This window comes from Nerophis ophidion, linkage group LG08, assembly GCF_033978795.1.
Source record: "Nerophis ophidion isolate RoL-2023_Sa linkage group LG08, RoL_Noph_v1.0, whole genome shotgun sequence".
NCBI lineage: Eukaryota > Metazoa > Chordata > Actinopteri > Syngnathiformes > Syngnathidae > Nerophis > Nerophis ophidion.
In genome coordinates this window covers 30,172,802-30,195,240 of record NC_084618.1, presented here as the reverse complement: position 1 = coordinate 30,195,240, position 22,439 = coordinate 30,172,802, and the positions used below count along the sequence as shown (strand labels likewise).

General features: G+C 39.8%; 2 protein-coding genes across 3 annotated transcripts in view; one reads left to right on the top strand and one right to left on the bottom strand.

Moving 5' to 3' along the window:
* LOC133557155 (kynurenine--oxoglutarate transaminase 1-like) overlaps positions 1 to 21,481 on the top strand; it is a 31,888-nt gene extending 10,407 nt beyond the window's left edge. Inside the window, exons 4-25 of the mRNA XM_061907400.1 lie at positions 1,357 to 1,506; positions 3,715 to 3,801; positions 3,870 to 3,998; positions 4,055 to 4,175; positions 8,267 to 8,343; positions 8,412 to 8,501; positions 8,558 to 8,744; positions 12,515 to 12,591; positions 13,122 to 13,208; positions 13,285 to 13,343; positions 13,807 to 13,855; positions 13,934 to 13,973; positions 16,756 to 16,863; positions 16,938 to 17,097; positions 17,185 to 17,274; positions 17,352 to 17,401; positions 20,247 to 20,377; positions 20,438 to 20,510; positions 20,584 to 20,682; positions 20,747 to 20,849; positions 20,993 to 21,140; positions 21,205 to 21,481. Coding sequence (XP_061763384.1) covers positions 1,357 to 1,506; positions 3,715 to 3,801; positions 3,870 to 3,998; positions 4,055 to 4,175; positions 8,267 to 8,343; positions 8,412 to 8,501; positions 8,558 to 8,744; positions 12,515 to 12,591; positions 13,122 to 13,208; positions 13,285 to 13,343; positions 13,807 to 13,855; positions 13,934 to 13,973; positions 16,756 to 16,863; positions 16,938 to 17,097; positions 17,185 to 17,274; positions 17,352 to 17,401; positions 20,247 to 20,377; positions 20,438 to 20,510; positions 20,584 to 20,682; positions 20,747 to 20,849; positions 20,993 to 21,140; positions 21,205 to 21,270 — 2,181 coding nt within the window. The 3' untranslated portion in view covers positions 21,271 to 21,481. The remainder of the gene's footprint in view (positions 1 to 1,356; positions 1,507 to 3,714; positions 3,802 to 3,869; positions 3,999 to 4,054; positions 4,176 to 8,266; positions 8,344 to 8,411; positions 8,502 to 8,557; positions 8,745 to 12,514; positions 12,592 to 13,121; positions 13,209 to 13,284; positions 13,344 to 13,806; positions 13,856 to 13,933; positions 13,974 to 16,755; positions 16,864 to 16,937; positions 17,098 to 17,184; positions 17,275 to 17,351; positions 17,402 to 20,246; positions 20,378 to 20,437; positions 20,511 to 20,583; positions 20,683 to 20,746; positions 20,850 to 20,992; positions 21,141 to 21,204) is intronic.
* Positions 21,155 to 22,439, bottom strand: part of st6galnac6 (ST6 (alpha-N-acetyl-neuraminyl-2,3-beta-galactosyl-1,3)-N-acetylgalactosaminide alpha-2,6-sialyltransferase 6) — a 54,991-nt gene continuing 53,706 nt past the window's right edge. For both annotated transcript variants that reach the window (XM_061908262.1, XM_061908261.1), the window contains exon 6: positions 21,155 to 22,375. In XM_061908262.1, coding sequence (XP_061764246.1) covers positions 22,189 to 22,375 — 187 coding nt within the window. In that variant the 3' untranslated portion in view covers positions 21,155 to 22,188. The remainder of the gene's footprint in view (positions 22,376 to 22,439) is intronic.

Genomic DNA, 22,439 nt, shown 5'->3' with positions numbered 1-22,439 from the left:
GAGACTTATACTGACTCTATGAGCCGCGGTCTTGTACTACTGTATTAGGGATTTAACAATATGAAAATTGCTTATCACTGTTATTGTGCCTGAAATGATCAAGTTATCATTATTATCGCAGTATTGTTGAATGTGCTCAAAAGTACTTATACACACAATGAAATATTTAGCTTTTTTAAGAATAATTAAAATAAATAGACCCACTGTTAGAAAGACCACTATTTTGGATGTTTAGTTTTTCTTAATTTTACTGATAAGCGAGTTCTAGTGGGCGTTGCGGTGTTCTCCTCCAATCAGCTGTCCTTGAACGCACCACAAAAACACCTGTATGTCATATATACCAGGGTTTCTTAACTATCGGGCCCATTGTTTGGCTGCTAGCGCCCCCTAGAGGGCGCCAAAAAACTGCTGTTAGAACTGTAGCAGTACAGTTGTACTACACTTTTTCCACCACTTGTGGCAATTATGATATAAATATTAAACAAACAGAAATCTGTAGCTAAACTCTTAAGCGCAAAAATTACGACTAAAGTATCCATCCATCCATCCATCCATACCGTTTATCCCTTTTGGGGTTGCGGGGGTCGCTGGAGCCTATCTCAGCTGCATTCTGGCGGTAGGCAGCGTAAACCCAATAAAGCTGTATTTAAAATGCTGTTGAAACTTTACTTAAGAAAAATATCCATCCATCCATTTTCTACCACCTGGCCCTTTTTCGGGGTGACGGGGGGTACTGGAGCCCATCTCAGCTGCATTTGGGCAGAAGGCGAATATATTATTATTTATTATTAATTTAGTTAGAATGTATTTATGGTGTAATTGTATTATGAGTCTTTTCTTTTTTTTTTGTAATCAATATGACCTAAGCCTAAATAATATTTGTGATTAACATGCTTTTATATCATTTTATATCAGTTTTCTTTTTTTATTACTATTTCTAATGTTATGTATTTGTTTTTAACATGTCCAAAATAAACTACAACTGATAAAATTTTGAGACGTGCTATTTTCGGTGCTGTCAAAATTAACACATGAATGCGGTCCCTTTGCTCAAAATGAAACCGCGTTAATTTGGATAAAAAATTAATTATATTTAATCTTAATTAATCCAAAGCAACCTTGTGATTATTTTGATTAAAAAATGTTCATCGTTTGACAGCACAAAATATTTGCCATTGTTATAAAGCAACCCATTTTTACGACCACGATACATATTTACATATTTTTTCATTCCACCACTTTCTTGTCGGCGTCCCATTCACGTAATTACAGACTAAAAATTCCTCCGGTTTTAGTGTCATCATATGAACTCATTTGCTGTCAGGATTTAAATAAAGCACCTTCATCCCTCCTCAGGGTCACCCTCCTCTTGTGAAGATCTTGGCCAAATTCTTCAGCGGGATTTTTGCACATGAGATCGACCCTATGGAGGACATCCTGGTCACCGTTGGCGCCTACCAGGCGCTCTTCTGTGCTTTCCAGGCCCTAATTGACGAAGGAGATGAGGTGAGAGTCCTCATCACGTCATGTGGTTAGCTAGGGATCGACCAATATGTTTTTTTCAGGCTCGATACACATATTATTCAAGGAGGTCGAAAGCTTATATTTGGAGCCAGAGTTTGCAGTCAGAGTTATTTAAACATGAGTAGTATATTTTAGTAAACCGCTGGACAAATAGTTGCTTTTTTAACATGATTTTTTTTAGGAAAGGTCGGACCAGTAGCGACAATGTTTTATGCAGCGCTAATGTTGTGGTTAAGTTAGCACAAAAACAACAGGGAATTTCACAAACACTTTTATTAAGTATGTCTAGGATGAGCATCAACATTTGCATGTGGCAAATCTCCTCAGAAAATTGGTAAAAATAACAATACCTCGCCATCTACTCAATTTTATAGCGGTTTATGGATTTAATACATTGTAGAGTTTCCTTGTGAGGAACCCTGAAATATTGGCAATGTTTAAATAAAATTAATTCTGGGCTTCTCCACATAGATTATAGTTAATTTTTCAAGATGGCTGACATAATTTCTTCCTGGATGTTACAGAAAGTATGAGACTGTGTGAGCAGCGGCCTGCTCTTCTTTGCTTTTATAATATTACTGATTAATTTCCTATTTCCAAATAGTTTCCTATTTGTCAAGATATTAACACAAACTTCGGATTTTTCACAGCGATTTCTTTTCTGTCATCTCTGTCACGCTATTTGATTGAATCACGGACCATTAAACGAGCTCCTGTCAAGGGGAACTGCACTTTTTTTGGAATCTTGCCTATCGTTCACAATCATTATGAAAGACATGACGACAGATGGATTACTTTTTAATGCATTCTTTATTACCATGAATTGATTAACGTGGACCCCGACTTAACAAGTTGAAAAACCTTTTCGGGTGTTACCATTTAGTGGTCAATTGTACGGAATATGTACTGTACTGTGCAATCTACTAATAACTTTCAATCAATCAATCAATTCTAACTCATAAATAAAAGTCCACTTAAAGTGGACCCAATGGAGGCCCTCTATCGCTCCCATAAAATACAATAAAAAAACATCCAAAAAGGATCAACACTACATTTTGTGAATTAGATATCGTTATTATAAGCGCTAATGCAGACAAACTATTTACATTGTATATTTAAATTATTTGCATAACTGTTTACATCACCGAGTGGTTGACTGTTTCCTCGCTTTCTTGCTCCCTGGGAGTTTATTCCAGATAATAAATAATGCCTCTCACATGGATAGAAAAAGGCTGAGGACGTATTCCGACAAGTTGGTACACTTAACGGCCAATTTAAACACGGGAAACGACACAAAAGTACCCATGGCTCGTACCTTTGGCTCCACCCCGCTTTTCTTTGTGAGAATTATGAGTCATTCTTCTTCTAAACAGAAATATAACAAGATTCTATCTATCGGCATCCTAATGACAGCAGCAGACCTTGTACAGTAAGTGATGTTTTATTATGTTTGTTGGCTCTCATGACGTCTGCAATGAGTAATAATCATTGATGTTAAAAAAAAACGAACCTCGTAATGTGTTTTCGAAATTAATGCGCCGCGTACGATTCAAATGATCAAAATACGTAAATATTAAATGTTATTATAAATGTACCCGTTACTGCATTACATATATACTTTCATCATGTATACGAAACCTTAAATGGAGGTGTTTGGATGTTTCTAGGGTCATCATAGGGTCCATTGTAAGCTGACTTTTGATCACATTTGTTTGATATTTCAAATGCACAAAAAAAAAGTCATCCGTTTCATAATGATTGTGAAGAAATTCCAAAAGTGCAGTTCCTCTTTAAGGAACCCACGCTCCAAGTGTCGCAGACGGAGGCTTGTTGGGTGACTCGATCGCTGCAGTAGCGAAAACAAACAAAACAGAACCAGGAAGATGCCAAGAAATAAGGACAAAAACTGGACATCCTGGCAAAAAATTGGAAATTTTTACAGGTAAGCAGAGGAGACGAAGTGCTGGAGGGAAGGGGGAAACGGGCTGGTGATTGAGCAGTGGTTATTATGTACCGGTATACAGTATATTGTATCTGCTGACGTAGTTATGTTGTAGTTGTTCAAAAGAAGGCTGATATTAATGAAAAAGGGCTTTGCCAAAAGACCAAATATCAGCGGCAATGATCGATCGATTTCTAGTTTTAACCATTGATATTTTGTTGGCAAATATTAAACATATGTCCTTCAAGGTGATCATCGTGGAGCCTTTCTTCGACTGCTACCAGCCCATGGTGAAGATGACGGGTGGGAAGGCTGTCTATGTTCCTCTGAGGCCAGTAAGCGCTCGACTGTAGGCCTCATTTTGCATTGAGCACAGCTGACGCAATCGCCTCCTTTCTGGCAGAGAGTGGAAAGCGGCGACAGCGTCCTGTCAAGCGGCGACTGGGTCCTGTCCGCCGACGAGCTGGCCGCTAAATTCACCCCGCGCACAAAAGCCATCGTCATCAACACGCCCAACAACCCACTCGGGAAGGTGGAATGAGCACGCTGTTTTCGAGCCGCGCCCCTTTTTGACGCGAAACTTTGCAGGTCTATAAGAGGGCAGAGCTCCAGATGATCGCTGACTTGTGCGTCAAACATGACGTGCTGTGCATCAGTGACGAGGTGTACGAGTGGCTCACTTACGACGCTGCCAACCACGTGAAAATAGGTGAGGTGTCACAGGGAAATGCTGTAAACAAATCACGGTTTTACGTTACAGTACTGTCAAACATGGGTAGACGAGCCAGTCATTGTAAAAAATAGGAGTACAGTTGGGTGTCAAACTCTGGCCCGCGGGCCAAATCTGGCCCGCCGTGTAATTTAACTTGGCTCTTGAGGCAATATCAATTTAGCATTAGAGCTGGCCCGCCGGTGTTATACAGCGTCGGTGCCGCTGTAACACCGCATTCACCGCTAATACTCATACTTGCCAACCCTCCTAATTTTCCCGGTAGACTCCCGAAGTTCAGTGCCCCTCCCGAAAATCTCCTGGGGCAACCATTCTCCTGAATTTCTACCGATTTCCACCTGGACAACTGTATTGGGGGCGTGCATTTAAGGCACTGCTTTTAGCGTTCTCTACAACCGGTCGTCACGTCCGCTTTTCCTCCATACCTACAGCGTGTCACATAATATTTGTGGCTTTTACACACACACACACACACACACACACACACACACACACACACACACACACACACACACACACACACACACACACACACACACACGCACACACGCACAAGTGAATGCAATGCATACTTGGTCAACAGCCATACAGGTCACACTGAGGGTGGCCGTATAAACAACTTTAGCACCATTACAAATATGCGCCACACTGTGAACCCGCACCAAACAAAAATGACAAACACATTTCGGGTGAACATCCGCACCGTAACACAACATAATAAATACCCAGAAACCCTTGCAGCATTAACTCTTCCGGGAAACTTCCAGCAAACTAACCAATAATTAACATTTTATTCATGCATTTTCTCTTTCTACTTTAAGGCTTGAATGTTTGGTTCATTCATTATTGTTATTTTATTTTCAAATTTATTATTAGCCTGTGGAATTTTTTTTATATTTACCTTAGAAGATTGCAAATAGAAAAAGAGGCATACAATTTTATTAGAATTTTATTTGATACGCCATTGATATTTTTTTGTTATTATTATTATTATTTGAAACTGGATTTTGCATGTCACTAAAGTTATATAAGCCTTGCTTGTTCAATATTTAATGCAAAACTTGTTTGGGTCCCTATTAAAAGTTTAATTTGTTCAACTTCGGCCCGCTGCTTTGTTTCGTTAAAAATTTTGTCCCACTCTGTATTTGAGTTTGACACCCCTGCTTTAGAGTAAGGGTCTTCAGCTGGGGGTTCGGCCTCCGGGGACTTGCAGAGGTACTGGAGGGGAGTGTTTAGTTAATTAGACCAGGGGGTTCTTTACCTTTTTGACCTCTGGTGCCAACTTTTCCACTACAGAGGAGTCCGGAGCCCACTCAAAGATCAACACTGAATTAGTCATTTCACTCTGGATTTTAATCATATCATATAATTATATCTAACCTATTTACAGTTTACAACCTTGTCAAATGATATGAAAGCATGTGTTAATCACAAATACTATTATATATTTAAAACATAAACCTTAGGTTTGGGTCAGGTTGATTAGAAAAATAAGTACTGATCAAATATAACTAGTAACTGACAAAAAATGTGCATACAATTGTTTTGGTAAAATAAATAGGTTAATAAAGAATACATTTCTAAACCGTCATTAAAATTGAAATGCAAATGAAAATACAGCTTCACCACTTTAGTCATCATTTTTGCGCTGAAGAAACTTCTCAGTGACTTTAGCTCCTTCTTCTGTTCATTTGAGATTGTCTTTACTGCCACAAGTGGTGGAAAAGTGTATCAGAGCTGGGTACCGCTGCAGGCCGTATACGGCCCACAGGTGGGAAACATATTTATTTGGCGGCCCTACAGTGTTTAAGAAACACTGGATTAGACTATGTTTTAAATAGTTATTTTATATTACCTAGGCAATTTAACACCAAATTCAAATTTCTTTAAATACACATTAACACTCTGTAATGTAGTTTAGAAATAGAAGTGTCATGAACAATGTACTTGTCGTACATTGCAAGTTTAAAATAAAAAAACATGAATAAGTAATTATATGATTGGATCTATTCTAACATTTAAGATAGCCAGCTATTAGCACACCAGTCGCCTGCTGGTGACAGCTAGGGGTTAGTCGGGTTACACCTTACTATTTGAATATCCTAGTATTGCGCAATAACAAAGTACCTTTAGGACCATTCAATACATCATTGTACACAGGCTATATAAATGAGGGTCTATCGCTCTATCAGTTTGGGGGTCATTGGCCGAAAAATGCTGAAGACCCCTCCTATAGGGTAATATGACTCAAGTAAAAGTAAAAAGTAGTCCTTTCAAAAATTACTTGAGTAAGTATTTAGTGAAAAAACTACCGATACTTAAGTATAATTTTCAACTTTCTCTTCTCTTTAAATGGGTTATATTTGTATTGCGCTTTTCTACCTTCAAGGTACTCAAAGCGCTTTCACACTATTTCCTTTTTTTTTCATTCCATTCACACACACATTCACACACTGAGGGCAGAAGCTGCCATGCAAGACCCTAACAACGACCCATCAGAATCAAGTGTCTTGCTCAAAGACACAACGGACGTGACGAGGTTGGTTGAAAGTGTGGATTGAACCAGGAACCCCAGGTTGCTGGCACGGCCACTCTCGCAACCACGCCATGCCGTCCCCAATAATACGATGTAGAACATTTTTTTTATTGTTTAATCAAACACATTTTTTATTGATATCGATAATGTAAAGTGAGTTGAGTCTGAGTTTATTTCGAACATGCATGCATACAAAATGATGTATCACAATTTCCAGTTTCTCTATTCAACATGTTTGAAAAAGGGTAGGAAGAAGCAGAGCTTATCTACAAACTTTGTAATCCTACACCTTTTCCTTTACATAGCAGTTGCTAAAACTTTTGTTCACTTCCGGTTCTCAATTTATTCAAAATATACCTTGTAAGTAATAACAATAACAATAAATAAATAATACTTGGTGAAGTAAGGTATATTTCATATGGTGGGATGAGTAGGATTATTTTGAAAACAAAAATGGATTGATGAAATAAATTCAAAATGTTTATAATGGTTCTTCTTCTTTATACTTTGTAAAGACTTTAAGTTTCAAGAGTTTTTTGAAGTGGATCATATTAGTACATTGTTTGATTTATTTGCTTAATCCATTCCTTAATTTGATTTCACATACTGATATACTGAAGGTCTTAAGTTTGTACATGCGTTCAAATGTTTTTCTCTAATATTATATTTATTCTCTTTTGTTGAGAAGAAAGGCTTCACGGTGGAAGAGGGGTTAGTGTGTCTGCCTCACAATACGAAGTTCCTGCAGTCCTGGGTTCAAATCCATGCTCGGGATCTTTCTGTGTGGAGTTTGCATGTTCTCCCCGTGAATGCGTGGGTTCCCTCCGGGTACTCCGGCTTCCTCCCACTTCCAAAGACATGCACCTGGGGATAGGTTGATTGGCAACACTAAATTGGCCCTAGTGTGTGAATGTGAGTGTAAATGTTGTCTGTCTATCTGTGTTGGCCCTGCGATGAGGTGGCGACTTGTCCAGGGTGTACCCTGCCTTCCGCCCGATTGTAGCTTAGATAAGCGCCAGCGCCCCCCGCGACCCCGAAAGGGAATAAGCGGTAGAAAATGGATGGATGGATGTTGAGAAGAATTGTTGTATGTTCTTGGGTAGCAGATTTTAGTTTGCTCTGTGCGTGATTTTAACTGTTTGCAAATTCACTATCTTGTGGAATTTCAGTATTCTTGATTCAATAAAAAAAAGGGTTTGTATGTTCTCTATATCCAACATTATGTATTATTCTAACTGATCTTTTTTGTAACACCGTTAATGAATGAACGTGTGATGTACATTGATATCAGTTTATCGCTCAAGCCTACTCCTGGTCATTTATTCCAGAATTTTACTGTATCAATACAGTAGTCAATGATCACACGCAGCTAACAAGTACGTACTGTAGTTGATATTTTACCTATGAAGTAAAGACTTTGTACGTTCACTCACAGGAAACCAGTGAACTGGAATCTGGACTTTTTTTTTTTGTACGAGACAAAGAACACAAGCGAGAGCTAGTAATTCATCATTTGTGTTCGATCTGCCCACAGCCAGCCTGCCCGGCATGTGGGAGCGCACCATCACAATTGGAAGCGCAGGGAAGACGTTCAGCGCGACGGGGTGGAAGGTGACAGTCGACTTGGATCAGTGTTGTTTGTGTTGCTGGCACTGATCGGTGGCGTTGATTTCTTTCAGGTGGGCTGGGCTATCGGCGCCGGACCTGTCATCAATCATATGAAGACCATCCATCAGAACTCTGTGTACCACTGTGCCACGGCTGCTCAGGTAACAAGAAGCCTGGTGATGATGAAGACAAACTGTGCTCCTTACTGCCCCTGCAGGAGGCGGTCGCTCGCGGCTTTGAGCGAGAGTATGAGCTTTTTGGCTCGGCGGATAGCTACTTCCAGCAGCTGCCCGCCATGTTGCACCACAAGAGGGAGAATCTGGCCAAGTGTTTGGAGAGCGTGGGTTTGAAGCCCATAATGCCCGAGGGCGGCTACTTCATGATGGCGGACATCTCCTCTGTCAGTAGGTGCCGCTCCAAACAATCAGTTTGTTCCCATTATATTAGCTGCATTGGACTAAAAGCCGCGGACATATACGTGGTGAAATTAGATATTTGTACAGAAATATTTGTTTCCAATTGTTTCCAAACGGTGTCTGTAAAACGGGTGCTCAAACAAAACAGAAGTCATGGTCATGCTGCGAAAGCTAGCTCTCCAATCAGCTAAAGAGACTCAATAACTCCACGGTGACGTTTTGATGAACTTACTAGGGAATTTGTGAAACCGAAACAATACAAAAATAATGCCATTGTAAGTTAATAATATTACACAGAAACTCGTACACGTGTTAGCATATTAGCTAATGCAAACTTAGAGACTTAGACTTCCTTTTATTGTCATTCAAATTTTAACTTTGCAGTACAGATAAGAAAGACATTTTGTTGCATTACCTCTTGGTAGTGCAGGATAAAAGAGCAAAAAGGTGCAGGTATAAATAAATAGATTACTGTACAGATAAATATATCGCACTTTTGCATATGCATCCACATTTATGGATGTATGTTATATTGTCTTTATATTCCGGCGAGTTTATCCATTTTTGGGGGGAATTGAGGGGATAATTTTAATGCAATCAAGTGTCTTACGGCCTGAGGGAAGAAGCTGGTACAGAACCTGGAGGTTCTGCTTCGGAGGCTGCGGAACTTCATTCTAGAGTCCAGCAGTGAAAACAGTCCTTGGTGGGGGTGGGAGGAGTCTTTGCAGATTTTCTGAGCCCTGGTTAGGCAGCAGGCTTTTTGCGATCTCCTGGATAGGAGGAAGAAGAGTCGGAGTCCTGATGATCTTACGAGGCTAGTTTCATTGCATTATGACAGCACGTATAAATATGCTTGAAAACACTCCTACAGACATCACAAATGGGACGGTTCAGTAAGTATGAATGGTTTTAGTTATATTGTAAAACTTACAAACGTTGATTGGAGTGATGATTAAATTATCTATTCGAATAGATGGCCGTCTAGAAGACAGAACAGCACTTCCCAACAGTGTGGCGCAGTTGGGAGAGTGGCCGTGCCAGCAACCTGAGGGTTCCTGGTTCAATCCCCACCTTCTACCAACCTTGTCATGTCTGTTGTGTCCTTGAGCAAGACACTTCACCCTTGCTCCTGATGGTTCGTGGTTAGGGCCTTGCATGGCAGCTCCCGCCATCAGTGTGTGAATGTGTGTGTGTATGGGTGAATGTGGAAATAGTGTCAAAGCGCTTGAGTACCTTGAAGGTAGAAAAGCGCTATACAAGTATAACCCATTTATAACCCATTTCTACTTCCAGTTTAAAGCACTAAATGGAAGAAAACTGCAGCACCTGCAGTGAGCGAATTTGTTCAAATGAGGGCGTTATAGAACAAACAATAAAACTATTTGCTCTATTGCCGTCAGCGAAGAAAAATCCATGAATTAACTGCACCGTTTTATAATCCGCGGGGTTCAGAGCGTAGGAAAAAAGTAGCGGCTTTGGGTACGGAATTTACGGTATTTATTTGAGGTCTGATATAAAATCAGGTTACAGAGAAGCAACTCTATGCTCCGAACAGAAAAGAAAAGAGAGAAACGAATAAAACTCCCAGAGTTTTGTGTGTGCCTTGAGAATGTGACGACACATGAAGTGTTTTAGCGAAGCAGTGGTTTTTTGGGACGTATGGGAGGATGAGAAAAAGACAGACGCTATCTAATTGTGATATTGGCAAAAAATGGAATGGTTTTGTCAAGTGTTTGAAAAGGTAACACGAATTGGGAGGAAAAAAGATGATTGCAAAGCCAAATTTGTGTACATATTTTGGCTTCAATATGGAGGGACGAGCAAGTATGCCAAATTTCTCGGAAACTGATGGCAACAAAAAAAAGAAAACACAACAAAACCACCCGAACACGTTTTTCCAACTGTGCAAAAAACTGTCCATCCATCCATTTACCACCGCTTGTCCGTTTTGGGGTCGCGGGGGTTGCGGGGGGCGCTAAAGCGGAGCCTATCTCAGCTGCATCGCAGGGCCAACACAGATAGACCTACAACATTCACACTCACATTCACACACTAGGGCCAATTTAGTGTTGCCAATCAACCTATCCCCAGGTGCATGTTTTTGGCGGTGGGAGGAAGCCGGAGTATCCAGAGGGAACCCACGCAGTCTTGGGGAGAACATGCAAACTCCACACAGAAAGATCCCGAGCCCGGAATTGAACTCGGGACCTTTGTATTGTGAAGCACATGCACTAACTGCACAATTTTTTTTTGGGGGGATATTTATTGAATTGCATTTTTGTCTGTTTACTTATTTAGCATAATTCAAAGTTCTTGGCCCTTTCAATTACAATATTAAAACGATACTTAAGAGAAATACAAGTTTATTGTGGTTGAGAGTTTTACTTATTATTATTATTATTATTATTATTACATTGTAGCAGGAGTGTCCAAACTTTTCCATCTAAGCGTGTGGAGGCAATTTTGATGTTTTTCATTTTTAAATCCAATACAATAAGTATATTTTTTCAAAATGTTGTGCTCCCCGCAAGTTTGAAGGGCTTCAGTCATAAAAATGTTACAAATAAGTAATTTATATTATATATATATATTTTTTTTAAATTTATTTATTAAATGCTTAAACTTTTAGGTCAACTTTTAAAAAATGTTTTATGTCTTTTTTTTATCAAAATCCAACAACACAAAATGTGCAATATTTCAGACCCCCGAAAATGGCACAGTGGAATATTTAATGTGAAGTAATTGGAGCCTTAAATAGTTCAATAATTCATCACACAATTGATTTTAATTCAATGTTGGATTTAAAGTTTTAAAAATAAGTCAAACATTTTTTTTTTTACTTTCAACGCTTAGGTCTCTGGATAAAATGTAAATCTATCCGTCATTTGTACGTTTTTATTTATGTTTTTGGGGGTTTTGTTTTATGCCTTCTTATCAAAGAAGAGTTAGTTTTTATGGCAAACAGGCAAACTATGCAATAATGTCCCCCAAAAAATATTTCAAACTGGAATATTTGATGAGAGTAATTTGATCTGTGAGTAGGTCAATAATTCATAACATGGATTTTGATTACATATTTTTTAAACAAAGACAGCTTCGAAGGAAAAAACAGTCTGCATGGCAGCTTTGTGTTACTTGTGAACATTGCAACTTTTTCTCGTTACGTTACACTATTTTGTGTTTTTTTTAAATGGTATCCAAAAACATGCACCTGGGGATAGGTTGATTGGCAACACTAAATGGGCCCTAGTGTGTGAATGTGAGTGTGAATGTTGTCTGTCTATCTGTGTTGGCCCTGCGATGAGGTGGTGACTTGTCCAGGGTGTACCCCGCCTTCCGCCCGATTGTAGCTGAGATAGGCGCCAGCGCCCCCCGCGACCCCAAAAGGGAATAAGCGGTAGAAAATGGATGGATGGATGGTATTTTTAGAATGTGCCACAGGCCACAAATGGCCCCCGGGCCATATTTTGGACTCCCCTGCCTTAGCGCTTCATTTTGTCTCCAAATAATGCTGACAATAGTGTCTTTTGTTTGCTATCATTTGCGGGACAATATATTGTCCAGCCTATTCGGTCCAAGCCTCGTCTTCGCTGTTGCAGTTTCGGGGCCGCAGTGTAGGGGCGCTAATTCCACACACGGGTCAACATATTCCACTGTTATATAGCCTACTGTTTTGCATGTTTATATCCTTGTTTCATAAACCAATAATCTTAACTAAAACTAACACTGCTTGTAACTTCTGCTTGTTTTTTTGACAGAGGTGGACCTCAACGACCCGAGCACCAAAGACGAATGCTACGACTTTAGATTCGTCAAATGGTTAATTAAAGAGAAGGTAAATATTTAAGAAGATAATCTGTTTCAGAGTCAAACTGTGACCATCACTAAACTTTGTATGTATGTATGTATTTAACATGATTTAATGGCATGTAAGAAGTTATGTTAGTTAGTAAATTCAATGTAACTTTAATAAAGGGTCACACATTTTTTTTATCAGTAAGATTTAGTAGAGTCCAGTTTTGTGTATCGTTTAGCGCAGTGGTCCTCAACCTTTTTGTAGCTGCGGACCGACCGGTCAACGCTTGAAAATTTGTCCCACGGACCGGGGAAGGGTTTTCTTTTATGTTATTTATTAATTTTTTTCAATAAAGAAATACAATCGTGTGTGCTTATGAACTGTATCCCTGCAGACTGTATTGATCTATATTGATATATATTGTATATATTGTGTTTTTTATGTTGATTTATTAATTTAAAAAATATATATATACATATATATATTTTTTTCTTTTTTTCTTGTGCGGCCCAGTGGTTGGGGACCACTGGTTTAGCGCATCTATCCTTAATTTTGTTCTTCCCCGTCAGGGTTTAGCGACCATACCCGTGTCGGCCTTCTTCAGTCCAGAGCACAGCAAAGAGTTTGACAAATACATCCGCATCTGCTTCGTCAAGGTACGTAGATGCGAGCGCATCTTCCTTAAATTTACTTACATCCACAAACTCTTTCTTTTGTTTCCCCCCAATAAAGGAGGACGCCACCTTGGAGGCAGCACAGGATATCCTGAGAAAGTGGAGTCGGGGAGAATAAGATACATGAAGCACTTCATAATCTATTTTAATTTCCTTTAAATCCATAAATAAACTAATCATGGCCTATGAGCCGTAAAAATTTTCAGCCATATTTATAAAATACATCCTCACTATCTTAGCCTTTACTAATTATTATTATTATTAACAGGTGCCGTAGTTTCTCCTTACGTTCGTCAATGCATAGTTTTTTTTAAATTCATGAAATGTGATGAGCAGTTGTTTTAATCAATTATTGGAACGTTTTAGCATTGTAACAGGAAGTAAACATTGTCACATGATCTATATTGTTATGAAATGATAATAAATGGATATTTCTAAACTGAAATGATTTAGTTTCTTGGTTGCAATTTTAAATTCTAACCTCATCGTTGTGAGAAGCATCCGATGAATGTTGAGCCCTTATTTTGAAATTTGGAACGCGACCCGGAAGCAGTTAAACAGCCCCTTTCGCTGGGTAAAGCATGTCTGACTCGATACCTGCGAAGAAACCCAAAATGATGTTCACTCAGGTACGGCTCTACTCGTGTTATACATCAACATAACGTTTCTTTTTAACTTTTGGCATATTTGTTTTAATGTGCATTTAGCCCGAGGAGAAGGTGGACTGGAGGAAAAGGAAAGTGTTATGTGAGTAACACAAACTGTTAGCTTGTTGCTACATGCGTGCAATATTATGGTAGCTTTCGCGCATCAGTGCATTATTCGAAACAACAAACTTCCAATTTGTGTAACTGTTGAATTTTTCCAGTTGTCAAGGAAGTTTATTTGGAAAAAAATGTTATGTAACATAATCATAATAATATAATAATGCAAGTAACCATTTAAAGGCCTACTGAAATTAGATTTTCCTATTTAAACGGGGATAGCAGTTCCTTTCAATGTGTCATACTTGATCATTTCGCAATATTGCCATATTTTTGCTGAAAGGATTTTGTAGAGAACATCCACGATAAAGTTCGCAACTTTCGGTGTTAAGAGAAATTCCCTGTCTCTACCGGAAGTCGCAGACAATGACGTCACACGTGTTGGGGCGCCTCACATATTCACATTATTTTTAATGGGAGCCTCCAACGAAAAGTGCTATTCGGACCGAGAAAACGACAATCTCCCCATTAATTTGAACGAGGATGAAAAATTCGTGTTTGAGGATATTGATAGCGACAGACTAGAAAAAAAAAATCATAAAAAAAATAAGTTTTAAAAAAATGCGATTGCATTGGGACTGATTCCGATGTTTTTAGAGACATTTAATAGGATAATTCTGGGAAATCCCTTATCTTTCTATTGTGTTGCTAGTGTTTTAGGGAGTTAAATAGTACCTGATAGTTGGAAGGGTGTCTCCACGGGTGTCTTGACGCGCAGTGTCTCAGGGGAGTCGACGGCAGCTGTGGACGGCACAAGCTCTGCTTTTCTCCGGTAAGAACTGACTTTTTAACCACAATTTTCTCACCGAAACCTGCTGGTTGACATTTGGTAGGGATCCATGTTGGCTTGACTGCGCTCTGATCCATAGGAAAGTTTCACCTCCAGGAATTTTAAACAAGGAATCACTGTTTGTTTGTGTGGCTAAAGGCTAAAGCTTCCCAACTCCATCTTTCTACTGGGACTTCTCCAATATTAATTGAACAAATTGCAAAAGATTCAGCAACGCAGATCTCCAAAATACTGTGTAATTATGCCATTTAAGCAGACGACATTTATCTGTGTCTGTGCAGCGCTCATACTTCCTAAAAACCCATGACGTCTTGCGTACACGTCATCATTACACGACGTTTCCAGGACGAAACTCCCGGGAAATTTAAAATTGTTATTTAGTAAACTAAAAAGGCCGTATTGGCATGTGTTGCAATGTTAATATTTCATCATTGATGTATAAACTATGGTGGGTTTCAGTAGGCCTTTAAACTGCATTTTCTTCCAGTTGGAAAAACGAGGTCAGATGTGTTTTTGTTCATTGCCACTGTTGTAAGCATTTCACCAATCTCGTGCACTTTGCAAATTATACGTCATTTCCATTGTGCGCAAGCAATTTGCATATCGCAAGACGAGATTTATGACGAGATTTTGTGGATGGTTTAGTCAGTAACCCTACATTATTATATTTTAAAAATAGTAAACCAAGTTGTGGTAGTAGTTTAGTCAGTAGTTTAGTCGTGGATGTACACTGGTTAGGGTTAGGGTTAGGGTTGGACTGATTTGAGGGCAATACTCAGTTATATTGTCCCCACTACAAATGAATAGATTTACGTAAGTATTTAATAAATTATTTTGACACCAAAAACATGTATTTGCCCCCATTGATTTGCAAAATGTGCACCACACATTATTCAAATATGTAGCTGGAAGCAATTTTCAAAAAGATTGCGCATTATACAAATTTGCAAAATGCGGTTGCGCATTATACAAATTTGCAAAATGCGGTTGCGCATTTTGCAAATTGCTCACATTGGTATTGTGCCTACAACACCACCACGTGATCATGGCATTCTTGCTCGTTCGTCCAGTATATTGCCCATCCAATTTGAAGCTGAAATATCATCTCAAAAATCATGTTTTTTTTCCTCCAAATATTTGTTCATTTACAGTGCTTTTCAGTAAGTGTGTGTGTGTGTGTGTCATAAATTAAATGTAATGGATTAGGTTTTATAAATCGCGCTTTTGTATTATTAGATACTCAAAGCGCTCACAGAGAAGTGGGAAACCATCATTCATTCACACCTGGTGGTGGTAAGCTACATTTGTCGCCACAGCTGCCCTGAGGTAGACTGACGGAAGCGAGGCCGCCAGTTTGTGCCTACGGCCCCTCCGACCACCACCACCTATCATTCATTCATCATTCATTCACCAGTGTGAGCGGCACCGGCAAGGGGGAAGTGTCCTGCCGTAGGACACAATGGCAGCGATTTGGATGTCAAGAGGCGGGGAGTGAACCTGCAACCCTCAGGTTTCTGGCCCAGCCGCTCTATCCACTACGCTGTGTGTGTGTGTGGTGGGGGACACTCACAAAGATTGTTAATGACTGCAAAGGGTTCACTGCGTTCAGTTAATTCTACTCTTAAATAAACGCAATGCACATAGTGACACCTCTTCCTTCATGTTTGAAGCAAGAGACCAACAAATGCGAAGCTCAACAATTCATGTCTGTCACTTCAATGCCAGAGACGGAAAATATAAAATCCTCAGCCTCTTGCGGTTATTTATCACCCTAATTAAAACCTTGATCATGCAGCCCTACCACTTGGTAGCCTGGCTAACTTTCGTTTTGTTCTTTCAACTTTTGGTATGTCTGTCATGTGTGTAATTTTGGTAAATGTTTCTATTTTTTGTTTTTTGATCCTGTAGCATTTATGTTTTTGATGTGATGGCCCCGCCGTATATTTCAGCTCATCACCTATCATGTTCTTAATAGTAAAGGAAGCCAAGAGGCAAAGGAAAGCCGCCAAGCTCATCAAACAGTTGGAAAGGGAGAAACAGGCTATAGAGAAAGTGAAAATTGAACAGGAGCAGATACTTAAAGGTAAAAAACAAACACATTCATGGATTGTGCAGCCTAATGTTGATGAATCCAAATGTCCTGTGTTTCTTCCCCAGGTCGTCCTTACACCGTGACTGTGGCTCTACCCGGTTCTGTCCTGGACAACGCTCAGTCGGCCGAGCTTCGGACCTATCTGGCGGGACAGATCGCACGTGCTTGTGTTGTTTTCTGTGTGGACGAGATCGTCGTGTTTGACGAGCATGGGAAAGATGCCAAGTGAGTTGCTTCTAGTGTAAATGTCCAACATGATATTTTTTTATAATGCAGCGTGACTGCAGTTTTACATGTTTTTGCGTGCCACAGGACTGTGGAAGGAGAGTTTACCGGTGTTGGCCGGAAAGGACACGGTTGTATTCAGCTTGCCAGGATACTGCAATACCTTGAATGTCCACAGTGAGTGTGAGATGACTAGAGCCTCACCAATCCAAGTATCTAAAATAATTTGGCTGACTTTGTTTTCCCTGCATTAGGTATCTGCGCAAGATGTTCTTCCCAAAGCATCAAGACTTGCAGTATGCAGGTATGAGAAGTTCCCCCTAACATATTCTAACCCAATGCGGCCCCCCAGTAAAAAAATTTGGACACCCATGTTGTAGAGCAGGGTTAGGGAACCTATGGCTCTCGAGCCAGATGTGGCTCTTTTGATGACCGCATCTGGCTCTCAGATAAATCGTAGCTGACGTTGCTTAACACGATAAGTAATTAATAATCCCGCTGGTAATCAGTGTTAAAAATTACGTTCAAAATATAAAACATTTTCATGCATTTTAATCCATCCATCCATTTCTACCGCACCTGTTCAAGAAATAGCATTAATGGTAAAAAGTATTTTTATTTATTATCGGTTAGCTTCAGAATAACAAAGTTATTAAAAAGAATAAGAGACTTATTATACTCTAAAAATATTGGTCTTACTTAAAAATGCATGCATTTAGTTGTTGTAATCAGAGGAAGTCCAAATAAAAGAGGAGGCATAGAATTCTCTTGTCAGAGCGTGGGACGACACTGTACAAGGGTACAGGTCTACGCATTTCTCCTCATTGAGCTAAATTGAATCCTGTCTCTGTTTAATTCCTTGCTTCCTTGTCTGTTTTATAAATATCAGTGTTTGAACCTGACAGTTGTATTCAGTGTTGAAAATATTATACGGCTCTCACGAAAAATACATTTTAAAATATTTGGCTTTCATGGCTCTCTCAGCCAAGAAGGTTCCCGATCCCTGTTGTAGAGTATTTACTAGTAGCCAGTGAGATGTCATTATTTTGGGGTGACGGATTGTAAAGGTTACAACACTGGAAGTTTATTACCTGAGGATGCGTGGCAACATGATAGAATTGCCAAACGATTTCCGAGTTATTTGCATCCATGTCACATTACATTTTTAATGATAATAATATTAGTAAATTATCGACTAAAAAAATGTTTAATTCAGTGGTACATGGGAATTGTAAGTGTCAAAAAGACAGCCAAAAGAGGTTTTTAGATAATAATAATTCTAAAGGTAAAATATAGTGTAGAAATGCTTCCAATTGCAAAAAATGCAGTCTTGAATTTTTCTAAATTTTTTGGGACGGTTGCCGTGGAAGGAGTTTATGTTGATAGACATTTTCCTCGAATGGTGCTCACATCCCTGAACTACTGTTTAGCCTATTGGACTTTTTTATGGGGAGAAAATGTTTTTTGTACTAAGCCACCATGATACACAAGAGTGAGCTTTACAAAAAGTGACCGTCAAGTTACGTCGTCATAGGGCCTTTTATCAGAGTTGTGTACAAAGAGAGTATGGTCAACTAAATAACAGGCGCCATGACTGCTACCAAGGACGTGTGCGGCTGCAATTGCTGTCGTTTTGACGTTAGTTTTTCTGACGAAATAAACCAAAATATCCATCCGTTTTCTACCGCTTATCACCTTTTGGTGTCACGGGGGGCTATCTCAGCTACAATCGGGCGGAAGGCGCAGTACACCCTGAACAAGTCGCCAACTCATCGCAGGGCCAACACAGATAGACAACATTCACACTCACATTCACACACTAGGGCCAATTTAGTGTTGCCAATCAACCTATCCCCGTGTAAGCCAAAATAATACGTATATATACAGTATATGTATATATATATATATATATATTGTATGTATGTATGTATGTATATATATATATATATATATATATATATATATATATATATATATATATATATATATAGTCAAAGTATAATTTTGTGGCTGTATTTGACGCAGTCTGCTGCTACATTGCTACAAAGTTTTGTGACAAGCAGGCCCGCGGCCGGAAAAAAATACACAAATCGAGGAAAAAAACGAATTAACCTTGTTTTACCAAAATCTTCCATGGCTTTGGACACAGAAACATGATAGGTGATGATAGGTGATATTAGTGGGAGATATGTAAACTGTGGTGGCTGCCTCCAAAGTACTTGTAATCACTGTATGGATCACATTAGTATTATTCTGAGCGTTTTTTATTATAACATGCCAAATGAATAAGTGTACTTTTGTAGTTATTTCCCCATAATTATGCACAATAACTCATATATGCTAATACTGGCAAGCAGTAGAGAATATGGAGTTTTTCTTTTTGTCCAGAATATATTCAGCTTTATTCATTATTGACATGTTTCTTACCACTTTGTTGTATATTTTTAAATTAGATTTTCAGTTCATTTTCACATGTATTATTGTGAAATTTTGTTTCTTCTACTTTTACAATATCTGTCTATTTGTATTTGTTTTACCGGTACTTTCTTTTCTGCTGCGGCTAAATGTCATTATTTTAGTTTTTACTGGGATTCAAAGTTAGTCTGTTTTCCGTCAAACCATGTCTTAGATTTATTATTTATTCTGTCTATTATTTGTATCAGCTTCAATGTGTTTTGTCCTGAACAAAACGCAGATGTTGTGTTGTGATTACCTCGCACAAGATGCTGTTCTACAGTGTTGTTTGAAAATAACTGTCTTCTTTCCGGGTGGCGGGCAAAGCGACATTAACTCTCCACAATTGTCTCGGGTGGAGCAGCCCCCTGATGCTCAACAGGGCATTTGTACACATTGAAAAACTGAGGAAGCGCCGCAAACACATAGCGTCAGCTCAAAATTTGTAGCAGTCATGGCATCCTGTAGTCATCTGAGTGTGTAATGACCAACTATTGAGGAAATCACTTGAAAGGAGTTGGCCATACTCTGTTTATGCACGTTTCTGCCTCTTATCTAGTGTCACTGCCCCCTGGTGGTTTAAAGTATTTTGAATTATAGTAGCGTGGGGGATAGATGGCTCTCGATGGCATTTACTTCAAACCTACTAGTTGTTTTTACAATCATTTTTTCCACTTGTCTATTTCTTTCACCAGGATTGCTGAACCCTTTGGACAGTCCCCACCACATGAGGATCGATGAGGAATCGGAATACCGAGAAGGCATCGTCCTCAACAGGCCACCGAAAGCAGGAAAAGGCTCTTTTGTCAACTGTGGGATGAGGAAGGTAATACAAAAGGACAAACTCAATAGTCTTGCCAACGCTGACTGGTTGGCTTTCTTATAGGAGGTTGGGATCGATAAACATCTGCAGCCGGGTCTGCGAGTCACTGTGCAGCTCAACAGCACACAGAAGCCAGGTGACGGTCTCTTTTAAGTTGTCAATATTTTCCAGTCAGTCACACATGTCTCTGTCTTCCTGTCCCTTCTCAGAGAGCAAAAATTTCAAAGGGGTGGTGGTGGCTCCTCAGGTGCCCAGGACCCATGGCGGTCTCTACTGGGGTTACACGGTCCGCCTGGCGTCCTGCCTCAGTAGGTGTCCTTCCCCACGTCACGTTCCTGCTCAAACGGGGTCTGACGGTCTTGGTGTGCGCAGGTGCAGTGTTCACAGAAAGTCCACACAAGAAAGGCTACGATCTCAGCATCGGGACGTCTGAAAAAGGCAGCCACGTAGATGAGACCAAGCTGCCGCCATTCAAGTAGGTGCTCGCTTTTTCCACAGCCACACACACTGGAACCCACTTGCAGGGCATACTGGGACCCAGATGCCTTGCTCGAGACCACCACACCTCTATTTTGGCTGGCATTTACCCTCACACTCCTTACGCGTTGGACATTCCAGGCATCTTCTGTTGGTTTTCGGAGGCCTCGAAGGCTTGGAGGCCAGTTTGGACGCTGACCAAAACCTGAACGTGACATGTCCCAGCGACCTCTTTGACCACTACATCAACACGTGTCCCAGTCAGGGAAGCCGCACCATTCGCACAGAAGTAAGAGTACAATATTTCAGTGGTACGTCAAGATGAAAGTAACCTTTTATTTCTTTTTGAACAGGAAGCCATTTTAATTTCCATGGCAGCGCTGAGACCGAAGATAGCTGCAGCCTTTTCCAATAGTTAAAAGAATGGAGTAAGATATTTAGGACTGCAGTGGGTACAGGAGAGGGAACAATGTCATCTAATTTGTATAATTTACAACTTTTATGGGCGCTGTAAGAGACAAAGTGGGCAAAAAACGTCCAAAGAACTGTTTGCTACATTTTTTTTTTAACAGAAATCTGGATACGGGCTAAATTTTGCTAATAAATAAATCCACCAAGTTTGCAACTCTCTTCGATATGTCTTATTCTCCGGCTGAATAGCTGCTGAGGTGTTCGTAGGCAGAGTTACAATGTACAGAGTTGGAGGGCGAGGGCGATCAGGTAGCTCCAAATCTCAAAAAGGATTAGAAGAAGCTTTTTGGTGTATTTGCATTTTCTCCCCCCAACAATGAATGGTAAGTTTTTTCTTTTCCACATAATTTTATTGATGCAAATCTTCACAAGGAAATTCATACATTTGATCTCACCCTTGTATATAACACATCAGTGCAAAAAATTCACTTAATAGAATTTGTATAAATCTGAAATAAATACACAGATGAAACAAACCAAATACAACATGGTCGTCCTTATTACAAATGACCTGCAGGTGCTTTTCTTGGCTTCATCCCCGGAAAGCAAGCTCATTTCATCTTAATCTGCCTTAAGACCCCCAAGAAGGCTTCACTGTGGATCGCACTTGTATATTTTTAAGCCTGTTTTGCCAGAAATGTCTTAGCAGCCATCCATGAGATGATGCAATCACTGTACCGGCCCATAAATAAAAATACCTGCTCAACGCGGGAAACATAAGGGCATCCATCACTTTTGACGCGAACAAAAACATTCGGTCCTCTTCTAGTTTGGTTCCTTGTAGTGATCCCTGAAAGTCAATGTCGTCACTCGGGTACTTGCCGGTCTTAGTCCGGGTACGGGCAAAGGGAAAGAGGTATGTACTGTCACCAAGCGGGATAAGCGAAGGTGATATTGTACTGATGCGCCCAGCGCGAAAACACCTGCTTCTCAGTGATGAAGCGATGGTGGCTCCCTACTTTGTTGTTCTCGTTCTCGACGTAAGTCTCGCATTCGTCCGAGCCCCTAGGTTTGTAGTAGTGATACGGCAGCTTTTTGGATCCCATCCTTTTCCTGAAAAAACAAACGAAAACGCACAAACAAATTAGTCAAATAAGACGTTTTTTTCTCCTGTAGA